Source organism: Pongo abelii, chromosome 9, assembly GCF_028885655.2.
Source record: "Pongo abelii isolate AG06213 chromosome 9, NHGRI_mPonAbe1-v2.0_pri, whole genome shotgun sequence".
Classification (NCBI taxonomy): Eukaryota; Metazoa; Chordata; class Mammalia; order Primates; family Hominidae; genus Pongo; species Pongo abelii.
The window spans coordinates 121684101-121697420 of NC_071994.2; the positions used below are offsets into that span (position 1 = coordinate 121684101).

General features: G+C 39.2%; 1 protein-coding gene across 7 annotated transcripts in view; it reads left to right on the plus strand.

Annotated features, from left to right (window-relative positions):
- KMT2A (lysine methyltransferase 2A) overlaps nucleotides 1–13320 on the plus strand; it is a 90342-nt gene that overhangs the window by 21177 nt on the left and 55845 nt on the right. For all 7 annotated transcript variants that reach the window (XM_063711409.1, XM_054525193.2, XM_063711410.1 and 4 more), the window contains one exon: nucleotides 11058–11127. In XM_063711409.1, the coding sequence (XP_063567479.1) occupies nucleotides 11058–11127 (70 nt within the window). The remainder of the gene's footprint in view (nucleotides 1–11057; nucleotides 11128–13320) is intronic.

A 13320-nucleotide genomic window follows, 5' to 3' on the forward strand; every position in this document is an offset into this window, starting at 1 on the left:
CTTGCAGTACACTCCTCCCCCACCCCCCACCAGCTTTATCATCCTTCGAAAGATTAAGTTTTCATCCTCTCTGCAATGGCTTTCCCGATCCTTTCTCCTTGACTGGGTTAATTGTCTTTCTGCTGTGCTCCTCTAGCAGTGTCTTCCTCTAGCATAGCAGGCAACATATGATATTTCATTAATTTACTCATCTGTTTTTAAGACTAGCAGGTCCTTAAAGATAGAAGCTGTCCTTTATCTCTGTTTTCATACCGTAGCATAGGAATGGCCGATATACATTTTAATGAGTGAGTGAATGAATGAATTGGTACAGTCTATCCTCCCAACCTGAGGGCATTCTCCCTATGCATTTTTTTTGAGATGCTTTCAAATTTATTTTATTTTGTTTTATTTTTGAGACAGGATCTCCCTCTGTCACCCCGCTTGGAGGACAGTGTCTCAATCACAGTTCACTGCAGCCTGTATCTTCTGGACTTAAGTGATTCTCCCACCTCAACCTCCCAAGTAGCTGGGACTACAGGCACCCACCACACCCAGTTAATTTTTTCTATTTTTTGTAGAGAGAGGGTTTCACTATGTTGGTCTAGAACTAGGCTGGTCTAGAACTCCCGGGCTCAAGCCATCCTCCCTCCTCAGCCTCCCATTGTTAGGATTTCAGGTGTGAGCCACCTCGTCCTGCCCCTATGCATTCTTAAAAGTAAGAATCATATTGTGTAATTCTTTGAAGTCTCTCAGTATTTTCTACTATAGTACTATTACCACAGTAGGTATTTAATGTTTTTAAAACAAGTTTATTGCATTTCTTTTATTTTCATTTTACAAACATTTATCGGGTGCCAAATTTGTGCTAGATATTAGAAATACAAAAATGAATAGGGAAACTGTTTCTGTCCTCAGAGTTCGCACTCTAAAGAAGACAAATGTGTGAACACATTTTTAAAAATCCCTTCTGCTAATACTAGTAATTATGTGAGCATGGCTTTAAGGTGCAACATTAAGACCTTGGTATTTTAAAGTTTGTAGCAGTAGCCACAAGGGGAAATGTGCCAGCTGAAGTGATAGCTACCTGGAATAAATTCCCAAAGGGGAAGTGGTATTCTTTTTAAACTTATCGCTGCCAAGATGCACAGTTTGCCTCCTGGATATTTCTTCAACTTTAGATGTTCTCAGTAATTTTGTTAGTTCTCCTGTGGCCTCCTCATTTGATGGAATGATATATAATGGTACTAGAAGCTTTCAAAACAAAGTATTTCAAAAAACAAGTGCATCAGGAGTGATTTTGGTACTGTCTATGGTATTGATGTTATTTTCAATTGATTCATTGAAATTAGTTTTGTAATTGAAGGAATTTGATTTTTCAAACTCTTTTTTTTTTTTTTTTTTCTTTGAGACAGAGTCTTGCTCTGTTACCCAGGCTGGAGTGCAGTGCACAGTCTCAGCTCACTGCAACCTCTGCCTCCTGGGTTCAAGTGATTCTTGTGCATCAGCCACCCAAGAAGCTGGGATTAAAGGCATGCACCACTATGCCCACCAAATTTTTAATTTTAGTAGAGACAGGGTTTCACCATGTTGGCCAGGCTGATCTTGAACTCTGGCCTCAAGTGATCCATCCATCTCAGCCTCCCAAAGTGCTGGGATTACAGGTGTGAGCCACCATGCCAGGCCCTGATTTTTCATAAGACTAAAAATTTTGGAAACAGAAGAATGCTAAGATACAGCTGCTAAAGGGCATGTTTGAGATGCCTACCACTTAATTAAGTGCTGTGAAGTACCTAGGAGTCTCTTGCTAGAAAAGGAAGGTGAGGGTGTGAGCAAAGTCATCCTAGGCTGTATTCATCTGAGGCCAGGAGTATTGGAGCTTATTCATTAGAGGAATTCTCAAAGTAGCTCTGGAGCCTCCATCTCAGCCTGGTAGGTAAAGAACTCTAGGCGGGTGATTTTTGCTATGACTATGGTATATTGAAAATAATTTTTTTTTTTTTTTTGAGATGGAGTCTTGCTCCATTGCCCAGGCTGGAGTACAGTGGCATGAGCTCTTGGCTCACTGCAACCTCTACCCGGCCCTCCCAACCCCCCGCCCCGGGCCCCGGGTTCAAGCAATTCTCCTGCCTCAGCCTCCCGAGTAGCTAGGATTACAGGTGGGCACTACCACGCCCCGCTAATTTTTGTATTTTTGGTAAAGACAGAGTTTCACCATGTCTGGTCGTGTCAGGATGGTCTCAAACTCCTGACCTCAAGTGATCTGCCTGCCTTGGCCTCCCATAGTGCTGGGATTACAGACTTGAGCCACTGCCCCAGGCCCAGTTGGGAGGAATTTAAGGGAGGAACTAAAAGCTATGCATTTTAGTTGGGGGTAGGGAAGAAAACATTACAGTTTATCAGTTGAAATTTTATCAGATCAGTGGTATTACTAGAAACTGTGTCACATCTAATTACTATAGATAATTTAGGTCTTGATTGCCTAAACTCTGATTTCTAGCTCTGGAGTGCCTAGTTACGATACTGAGGAATGGAGATATACATTGCCATCCTTTGGAAGAATTTTGAAATTTGAATATTTCTCCATGAACCACGTACTAATATAGAAGGAAGAATAAACTTTTTTTTTTTCCTGAGATAGGGACTTGCTCTGTCACCCAGGCTGGAGTTCAGTGGCACGATCTCAGCCCACTGCAACCTCCGTCCCCCAGGCTCAAGGATTCTCCTACCTCAGCCTCCCGAGTAGCTGGACCACAGGCATGCACCAACACACCCAGCTATTTTTTTGTATTTTTAGTGGAGATGGGGGGTCTCACCATGTTGCCCAGCCTGGTCTCGAACTCCCTGAGCTCAAGCAATCCACCTGCCTTGGCCTCGCAAAATGCTGGGTTTACAGTCATGAGACACCACACCCAGCCTTCAAGAGTTAAGCAAAATTTTTTATTCCAGAATATGAATTACACATAGTATTTTATCCTTCAGTAACATTGTTTTTTTAGAGACAGGATCTGGCTATGTTGCTCAGGCTGGAGTGCAGTGGATTCACAGGTGCAATAATAGGGCACCACAGCCTTGAACTCCTGGTCTCTAGTGATCCTTCTAATTCAGCCTCCCAAATAGTTGGGACTACAGGCGCTCACCATCATACCCAGCTATTCTTTAGTGACATTTTAATGCGACTGATTTTTAAAAGGAAGGCTGAAATTGCACACTGCCTGTCTGCCTTAGATACTTCTTGGGAGCAGGAATCGTGTCTTACTCAATGTTGTATCTGGAACATATAGCCCTAGGGCAAGTGTATAAATGTTTTTTGAATGAACAAATGAATTAAATATTGCTTTGTTTGAAAAGTTGTCTTAGTAGTACAGAATTTCTTGAAACACAGAATTTCATGTATTTTTCTAGTATACCTTCTATTTTATACACAAACATTATGTGTAATACTTACTTAGGGTTCACTTATGTTCTTTTGTGGGAGAAATATTCCTATTGCTTCCTCACTCACAAAAATAACTGGCCACTAAAGAATTAAAATTTTGCCACTAAAATAAGATTTCTGAATATTAAGATATTTATGAATAAGGTGAATTTAGTGGTAAAGGTATGCTTGGAAGCTCTCAAATAACTGGTTACCCCAGAGTGGAGATGCAGGGGTCAGAAAGAAATTCTACGTTTATTATTTTTACAATTAGATTTCACTTAGGAAGTGACATTACATAGCTTAATTTGCTGTCTTAATCACTGGAAGCTAAATATGAGTTAACAGTATTTTGCAGTGCTCTACTTGGCAAGGGTGTTTTTCTATCTTTGCTGGTAAGAAAGTGGAATCTTGGTGATCTAGTCTCCAAGGACATCAGTGTCAGCAAGGTTTAGGTTTTGTGGCTATACTGTCTTGGAATGCTGTGCTCATCAGAGTAGGCCATGTTGAAAGGAAAAGTATGTGGGCCCAGTTCCCAGGAGTCCTTAGTCATGTATAGCATGATGTCTCCTGTACCCTCTCTCTTCAGGGCTGTCCAGGCTTATGATGCCACGATGCCAAACGTGGATTTAATTGTAGCTTCTTTTGTCTTTTTTATACACATATTACCTTAGTCTTTTGATTTATAGGTAAGTTTAAATCCTTGGGAAGCCAACACTCTTACCTTGTTTCCAACCCCCAGGGACCCCATGTGCTTAAGGGGGGTGATGGAGCAAGATGAGAAGCCTGTTGCTCATGATAGTGCAGTGAAAGGAGGACTTTTTTGCAGCACCCTCTTTATTTACTTATTTATTTATTTTTGAGACGGAGTTTTGCTTTATCACCCAGGCTGGAGTGCAGTGGCACAAGCTTTTGGCTCACTGCAACCTCTGCCTCCCAGTTTCAAGTAATTCTCGTGCCTCAGCCTCCCGACTAGCTGGGACTACAGGCGCGTGCCACCATACCTGGATAATTTTTTTATATTTTGTAGAGACGGGGTTTCACCATGCTGGCCAGGCTGATCTCGAACTCCTGTCCTCAGGTGACCCAACCATCTCTACCTTCCAAAGTGCTGGGATTACATGTGTGAACCACCATGCCCGGCTGCAGCACCCTCTTGTAGCCTTCTTTCCCAGTGCTTTCTCAACTTGGCTTTACTTAGTTTTTTTGTTTTGTTTTGTTTTGTTTTTTAGGGCTCTTACATAGGCTTGGAAGTTCCAAGTTAGAAGACTGGAGCTCTTTAACATAACAATGACAGCTTTTGTTTTTGGCTAAGCTGTCTGGATTATTTAAACAATGCGTACTTATTTTTTAAAGCATGCTTCACGAAATCAATCAGTATTTCAAGTGCAAAGAAAGTTCTTGGGTAAAAGTATAGTTCATTTTGACCACTTATTTTTATTTATTTATTTATTTATTTATTGAGACGGAGTCTTGCTCTGTCGCCCAGGCTGGAGTGCAGTGGCGCGATCTCGGCTCACTGCAGGCTCCGCCTCCTGGGTTCACGCCATTCTCCTACCTCAGCCTCCTGAGTAGCTGGGACTACAGGCGCCCGCCATCACGCGGCTAATTTTTTTGTATTTTTTAGTAGAGATGGGGTTTCACCTTGTTAGCCAGGATGGTCTCGATCTCCTGACCTCGTGATCCTCCCGCGTCGGCCTCCTAAAGTCCTGGGATTACAGGCGTGAGCCACCGCGCCCGGCCTGACTACTTATTTTTTATTTCCTTATTCCAAGTATAAGACTAGAAGGAAAACGAATTAATGCTTCCTGTCATTTTGGAAAGTACTTAGAAACTTTAAATATTGACAGTTAAACTGCCTGACAGCTCAGTGGAACTCTTGTTTTGGAATACATTGCAGTTAGGATTATATAGTTACATTTTGTAAAAGTTTGAAATATATAAAAATGACTCATTAGGTTGTTAATAATGAACCTAGCAGTGTGTATCTCTTACATTTATCTTTATTTTTTATTTTTTTAATAAAGATGGGGTCTTGCTATGTTGCCCAGGCTGGTCTTGAACTCCTGGGGTCAAGCAATCCTCCTATCTTGTCCTCCCAAAGTGCTGGGATTACAGGCATGAGCCACTGCACCCAGCCCATTTCTTTTAAAGATTAATAACTTTTTATTACCTGTTGAATACTTTACCTGTTGATTATTATATGTATAGTTGCTTGAGCTGTCAGTCATTGTAGCATTTGGAGCATAAAATGCATGTATTTAGCAATGTAGTCCCCTAGTAAGTGTTGGGAAATCCCCAGATGTCTTTGTGAAATGCATAGATTAGCAGGTTGTTCCATGAGTATAATTCAGGAAAAGAACGAATTAATCAGAAATTTGAAGGATCTGAAAATGACCATCATGTGACTTTTACAGTAGCTAAAAGAAGAGCAATTTTTGTACTATAGACAACTTATTCAATTCCTTTAAATATTTATTGTTTTATATTGTATCTATTATGGTAGGAAGACCATTGTATAGCCAGTTTAGACACTTAGGTTCTTTGTAGCTAACTGTGTGATCTTGGGCAAGTCATTTGGCCTCTTAGAGCTTCATTTTCTTCAGACACAACAATAAGAACTACTATGTGAGGGGACTTCAAAGAAAACTCATGGAAAAATACATATTATGAAAAAATTGCAGAATTTCAAAATTTTTTATGCACCAAAATAAACTTGCACTAACTTGTCATAACATGTCTGAACAGGATGTAGTTTGAGGCACTAAGAAGGATAAGACATCAGTTTGAAAAGAGTCCCTATCAGAGCAACATAAGTTCTGCTAAAATTGAAGCAAAAACAAACAGAATTTACGGTGAAGCTGGGTGAAAGAATGGTGAAATCATTGATGCTTTACATAAAGTTTATGAGGACAATGCCCCAAATAAATAATTGGATAGCTCATTTTAAGAAGGGACAAGATGATGTTGAAGATGAAGCCTGTAGTAGCAGACTGTCCAGTTTGCAAGGAAAAAATTCATCTTGTTCATGCCATAATTGAAGAGGAATGATGATTAACAGCACAAATAATAGCCAACACCATAGACATCTCAATTGGTTCAGCTTACACAATTCTGACTGAAAAACTAAAGTTGGCTGGGCGTGGTGGCTCACGCCTGTTATCCCAGCACTTTCAGAGGCCAAGGTGGGTGGATCACCTGAGGTGAGGAGTTCGAGACCAGCCTGGCCAACATGACAAAACCCCATCTCCACTAAAAATACAAAAATAACCAGGTATAGTAGTGCATGCCTGTAGTCCCAGCTGCTGGGGAGGTTGAGACAGGAGAATCACTTGACCCCAGGAGGCGGAGGTTGCAGTGAGCCAAGATTGTGCCATTGCACTCCAGCCTAGGTGGCAAGAGGGCCCTGTCTCAAAAAAAAAAAAAAACTAAAGTTGAGCAACTTTCTACCAAATGGATGCCAAAACCATTGCACCCAAATCAGCTGCAGACAAGTGTAGAGCATTCAATGGAAATTTTAAACAAGTGGGAGCAAGATCCTGAAGCATGTCTTTGAAGAATTGTAACAGGGGATGAAACATGGCTTTACCAATACGATCCTGAAAACAAAGCACAATCAAAGTAATGGCTACCAGGAGGTAGAAGTGGTTCAGTCAAAGCAGAAGCAGACTATTTAAGAGCAAAGGTCATGGCAACAGTTTTTTGGGGATGCTCAAGGCATTTTGCTTGTTGACTTTCTGGAGGACCAAAGAATGCATAGCATCAGCTTATTTGAAATTGTTTTGAGAAAGTTAACCAAAGCTTTAGTAGAAAAATGCCCAGGAAAGCTTCACCTGAGAGTCCTGCTCCATCATGACAATGTCCCTGTTCATTCCTCTCATCAACCAAGGGCAATTTTGTGAGAATTTTGATGAGAAGTCATTCAGTCTCATTAAGTATGCTGATTTGTCTCCTTTGCCTTTTTTGTTTCCCAATCTTAAAAAATCTATGAAGGAGGCGGAGCATCTAGGCTGAGGCAGGAGAATCGCTTGAACCCAGGAGATGGAGGTTGCAGTGAGCCAAGATTGTGCCACTGCACTATAGCTGGGTGACAGAGTGAAACTCTATCTTAAAAAGAAAAAATAAGAAATCTATGAAGGGCACCCATTTTTCTTCAGTTAATAATGTAAAAAAGACTGCATTAAAATATTTCAGTTCCCACGACCCCCAGTTCTTTAGGGATGGGCTAAATAGCTGGTATCATGGCTTACAAAAGTGTCTTGACCTTGGAGATTATGTTGAGAAATAAAATTTATATTTTTAATTTTTATCTTTTAATTCCATTTTCCATGAACCTTTTGAAGTCCCCTTATATGTATGTTGCCTACAGCTTTCCAAGTGATTTCACATAAATTATTTATTTCTTACAGTGCTCAAATAAAAAATGAAATTGAGGGATAGATACAGTAAGTGAGTTGTCTAAGATTACATAGTCTGAGAGAATCAGACTGAGACCCTAAACCAACCCTTCTCTCCCCACATCCAGCACTCTCCTCACTGGCATCACGTATGAGAAGATTGGATTGGCCCCCTCTACAATTATAATATTCTATGATTTTTTTGTTTCTGAAGTGATTTGCCATTGCCTATTTTATTTGCTTTTTCCTCAAAATATATTTTAGGGTTACTATTTTTAATGTCTTTTTTTTCTGTGTGAAAGTACATTTTAAAAGTTAACAGTATGGAATTTCATTATTGTGATAAGATTTTATATTAATTGTGCTGTTAGGAATTTTGGCTGTTTTTGTTTTGTTTTGTTTTTTTGGTAACATTGTAGCCTACAAGTGTAAACCCTGAAAATTATTCCAGAAATTTATTTGGGGTTCAGATTCACATGTCTTAGGTTAGTTATATACTAACTTGTTTTAAGATGATGAGATAATTTTTTTATTTTAAAATTACTTTTAGATTTTTTTTAGATTGGGAGGCCAATATGGGAGGATCACTTGAGCCCAGAAGTTTGAGACCAGCCTGGGCAACATAGTGAGACCCCGTCTCTGTAAAAAATTATAAAATTAGCTGAGTGCTGGTACATGCCTGTAGTCCCAGCTGCCCAGGAGGCTAAGGCAGGAGCATTGCTAGAGCCCAGGAGTTTGAGGCTGCAGTGAGCCATGATCACACCACTGCAGTCCAGCCTGAGTGACAGAGTGAGCACTGGCTAATTTTAAAATTTTCTGTAAAGACTCACTATGTTGCCCAGGCTAGTCTTAAACTCCTGGCCTCAAGCAGTCCTCCCATCTCGGCCTCTCAAGGCACTGGGATTACAGGTATGAGCTACTGTGCTGGCCAAGAGAGAATTTTTCTTATTCACAAATAATGTTCACAGTAAGAATTTACTTAAAATTTTTTTAAAGTAAAAAGAACTGGCTGGGCACAGTGGCTCACGCCTATAAATCCCAGCACTTTGGGAGGCCGAGGTGGGTGGATCACTTGAGGCCAGGAGTTCAAGACCAGCCTGGCCAACATTGCAAAAGCCCATCTCTACTAAAAATACAAAATTAGCCAGGTGTGGTGGCACACGCCTGTAATTCCAGCTACTTGGGAGGGTGAGGCATGAGAATGTCTTGAACCTGGGAGACAGAGGCTGCAGCAAGCTGAGGTGGCGCCATTGCACTCCAGCCTGGGTGACAGAGCAAGACTCTGTCTCCAAACAAAAACAAAAACAAAAACAACAAGAAAAGAACTTACGTGTAAGAATTTAAATTAGTGAGGAAAGAAGAAACTGTAAAAAGTACTCCAGTAAGCCAGGCATGGTAGTGCATGTATGTAGTCCCAGCTACACAGGAGGCTGAGGCAGGAGTATCACTTGAGACCAGGAATTAAAGACCAGCCTGAGCAAAATATGTAATTAAAAAAAAAATTACTCTAGCCTGTGTTCCTTAAATTTAGGTTTGATACATTCTTAGAATTATAATACTTTTTCATGGCTGGGCGCAGTGGTGCATGCCTGTAATCCCAGCCGATTACAGCCTTTGGGAGGCCGAGATGGGCGGATTACTTGAGGTCAGGAGTTTGAGACCAACCTGGCCAACATGGTAAAACCCTCTCTCTACTAAAAATACAAAAATGAGCTGGGCATGGTGACAAAGGCCTGTAGTCTTAGCTACTCAGGAGGCTGAGGCAAGAGAATCGCTTGAACCCAGGAGGCGGAGGTTGCAGTGAGCTGAGATCGTGCCACTGCACTCCAGCCTGGGTGACAGAGCAAGACTCCGTCTCAAAAAAAAAAAAAATTATAATACTTACTTCAGATGTCTTTGAAGAGGAGAATTTCAGCCTTTTCTTAAATAGTCCAGTACTTTAATCTTAGCAATCTCAGAGCAAAAGCCTTTTTAGATGTCAATAATACTTTTCTCTCAGTTGCCTAGTATGCAAAGGCTGGGCCTTAAATGTTTTGCTCCTCTAAAGCATTTAAATTTAAGAGATGAACCTGCTAATTTGCCCTAAAAGTTATATATGTCTTTTAATATAGTTATGGCTGAAAAAATGGCTAAGACAGTTAGCACCTGACTCTAGTTTTAAATTAACTGAGAAAATAATCCTTCAGAAAATCATTGCTGTTGTCCACATACATGTGATCTTACCTCTTGAGAGGAAAATGTTAATGCTTTTGTCATGGGAACTCAGTTTGGGACTTACCACTATAAATTGGAGGTTCCAGAATGTCTGTTCTTCATTCCTTATTTTGTTCTTGTTTTATATGGATTTTGTTTCTGGAATCTGAAATTCTATCATTCTGTGTCTCTCTCTGGAAAGAACTCAATCTCTGAATCATTGAATTTCTATTAATCAGTTTGTTTAAATAGACCATCTTTCTTGAGAACTTGTGCAAAATAGGTTAAACAAATCCTTTTTTTTTTTTTTTCTTATAGAGCAGGTTAAAAATTAGAGGTAAGCAGAAGCTTTTGCTTTTTGTCCTTTCCAATTATAACTGAAAATAGGATGCTTCCCTGTTTTAGTAAAGGATTTCATCCTATATGCGATCAATTCATGATCCCTTTCACAAACGCTGCTGCCCACCATTAAGTCTCTTATCACAGGCATTTTTAAAAGTATGCCATAAAATGCATGTTGAGACTCTCTGGATCTCAAATGTACAGAAATCACATCTAAATGTCAATTCCTGAGTTAAGGAACTGACAATTATGGCACTTTCAGTCTCTATTAATATTTAGAAGGCAAGAGATTATCATATTGTTTATGTTACTCCTTATGTGTCTGTAGACTTAAATACTTTTTGAAAAGCATTTGTTTGTTGTACTGGGGCTGTATGTTTCTGCCATTATACTTATTTGCTTACCTGATTTAAAGTTGTCCTTTAATTGTTTTGGGCTGTATCTATAGTTTGAAATTTAGGACTATCCTCTGTGTACTATGCACCAAAGATGACATTTCAATGCATTGTTCAGTTACTACACAGCTCCTATTTGTCTGTAATAAAGCTGTATGGCTGGGTCCATTTATTTCAATATTAGTTATTTTATAGTATCCGTTTGAATGATGATAATTAATATATAAAGGCAAATTTTCCAAATTCATTTGTGTCTCCTCTGGGCATTTCTTTGGGATGTGTTTGTATGCACGTTTTTGCTTCTGATTTTAAAATAATTTTCCTTTGTTGTAGGATGAGCAATTCTTAGGTTTTGGCTCAGATGAAGAAGTCAGAGTGCGAAGTCCCACAAGGTCTCCTTCAGGTACGGCCAATTAAGTGCATGGTGCCTTTAAGTTTTGTTTGTTAGGAGATGTGGCTTCCCCTTGCCTTCTTTGCATGTAAAGGATGCTCTACCATACTTGGGTTAGGAAATGGCTGATGAGCTAGACTTCTTTATGGGACTCTTATCTATCAGGCCACATTGGGTTTATTCTTTCTCTCTGGGAACTACTTGGGGCATGGGAAGTAGGTTTCCACAGAATTACTGGGAAATCTGGTAGGCAAACTGAAGGTAACCTACTAAGAGTATCCTCAGATTTACACATTTTGTGTTATGTGGTAGTGTATATGTCTTTGGGAATAATTTGGCCATTATTTTTTTCATATGAAATTTGGTCCACTGTTGTCAAAGAACCAAAAACAAAATATTGGCATTATGTGAAACATTTTTACCTGATTCTTGAAAGGCTGTATTAAAATAAAAAAATGGAAAATTAGCAATATTTGTCATTATTCTCACCAACAAAATATCTAGAATATCTTGAAATTCTAGACTTACAAGCAGTTTCCTAAGAGAAGACCCTCAATGGAAATAACATTTAATGGCTTGCCGAATTCAGTTCTGTGTAGGAGAAAGCTATGTATCTTTTGATGAAAATGCATTCCCCATCTGTGCTGCCATTCTGACTTCATATATGGTTTTCTTTGATTTTATGTGGATAGACACTCCAGCTAAATATGATACTGTTAGCTGTTTCTGCTTTTTGACATTGACTTAGCTTGTGATGTGTGCTAGCATTAGAGTCTCACTTAAGAGTCATCATATATTATCATCTAATTCTCAAACATCCAAGTTGACAGTTTTTCTTTTCTTAAAGAGGAGTGGTATTGCCATTCTAGTTGGGGGCGGTTGGCCAGTAGTGTCCCAGTATCTGTGCTATTCAGACAGTAGCAGTGTTCTCTTTAAGTGTTTTCTTTCCTATATGAAGTCTTAAAACTTCATATAGGAAAGGAATTTGAGAGATCATCTGGGATTTTTGTTTGTTTATAGATGACAAAATGAGGTCCATGAAATACATGAGTAATGATTTATAACCAGTTTGAGAGTTCTTTGGATATGTTGTGGATCAGGGAAGTTAGCAGCAGTGCTGGGACTCTTCTCTGTTCTGCTGCTTCTACTTATCTACCAAAAGCTTTTTTTAAAAAGTAGGATAGAAGAGGTTTTCAGAATTGATAAAGCCCTCTGATTGGCCAGGTTCAAATCTACCACAATGGTAAGGAATCTTTTGATGTATTTCCGGGCAGGAGTTGTTTTGTTTGTTTGTTGTTTTTGTTTTTGTTTTTGTTTTTGAGACGGAGTCTCACTCTGTCACCCAGGCTCCGGGCAGGAGTTTTATTTTGTTAATTCACAACTTTTTCATGATAGTTTCCTCTTAAGTTTTTTTTCTTGCCTACCAGTCTACCTTGAATGTTGTCTTGTTTTCTAAGAAACCATCTCGATATGCTTTATTATTTGACAAATGAAACATGGTTTCTCTGCTGTCTCCTAGTTTATTACCTTTGTTGTAATTAGGGTATGTTGAGAAAGGAGCTGTGAATCCTTACTCTATTAAAGGAAGTCTCATAAGTTAATTGATGAGGAATGCATTTATATTTAGAAAGCTCAACAATAAAACCTTTGTTGACTTCTGTTCTGTTAGAAAGTAGTTCCATTGTAAAAATGTTCATCTCTTTTGGTGCCTATTAAGGGAAGTTTTAGTCTCAGAAGAATGTTATCAAAAGGGAAAAGAAGATTTGATAAAATAGCCTACTCTTACTACTTTTTAAAATACAGGTTTATACCAGGTGTTTTAGAAACAGTCTTGTTTTCTTGAATGGCTTGAAAAGCAGCAAACTGAGCTTATTTATAAATTGGCAAATTCCTTTTATTTAGAATAGAACTTTGATTTAATAAGTTGTCACTTTGCTGTTGACATCAGTTAAGGTTAAATCTTTTTGCAACTTGAGACTAGCTCAAGAACCTCTAGGCAGGGGAGTAGATTTAGTGAACACATCATTATGTCACTTCACTGATTAGTTCACATGCCACTGAGTTCAGTGATCTTATTCTGATGTGTCATGAATGAACATTTTTCTATTCAGTAAAACTTTCTTAGTCTGCTTTGGCAAAACAGATTGAAATATGGGACTCTGAGCTGCCCAGGGAGTTGGTATGTTGATGATTGAAGAGCAGCGT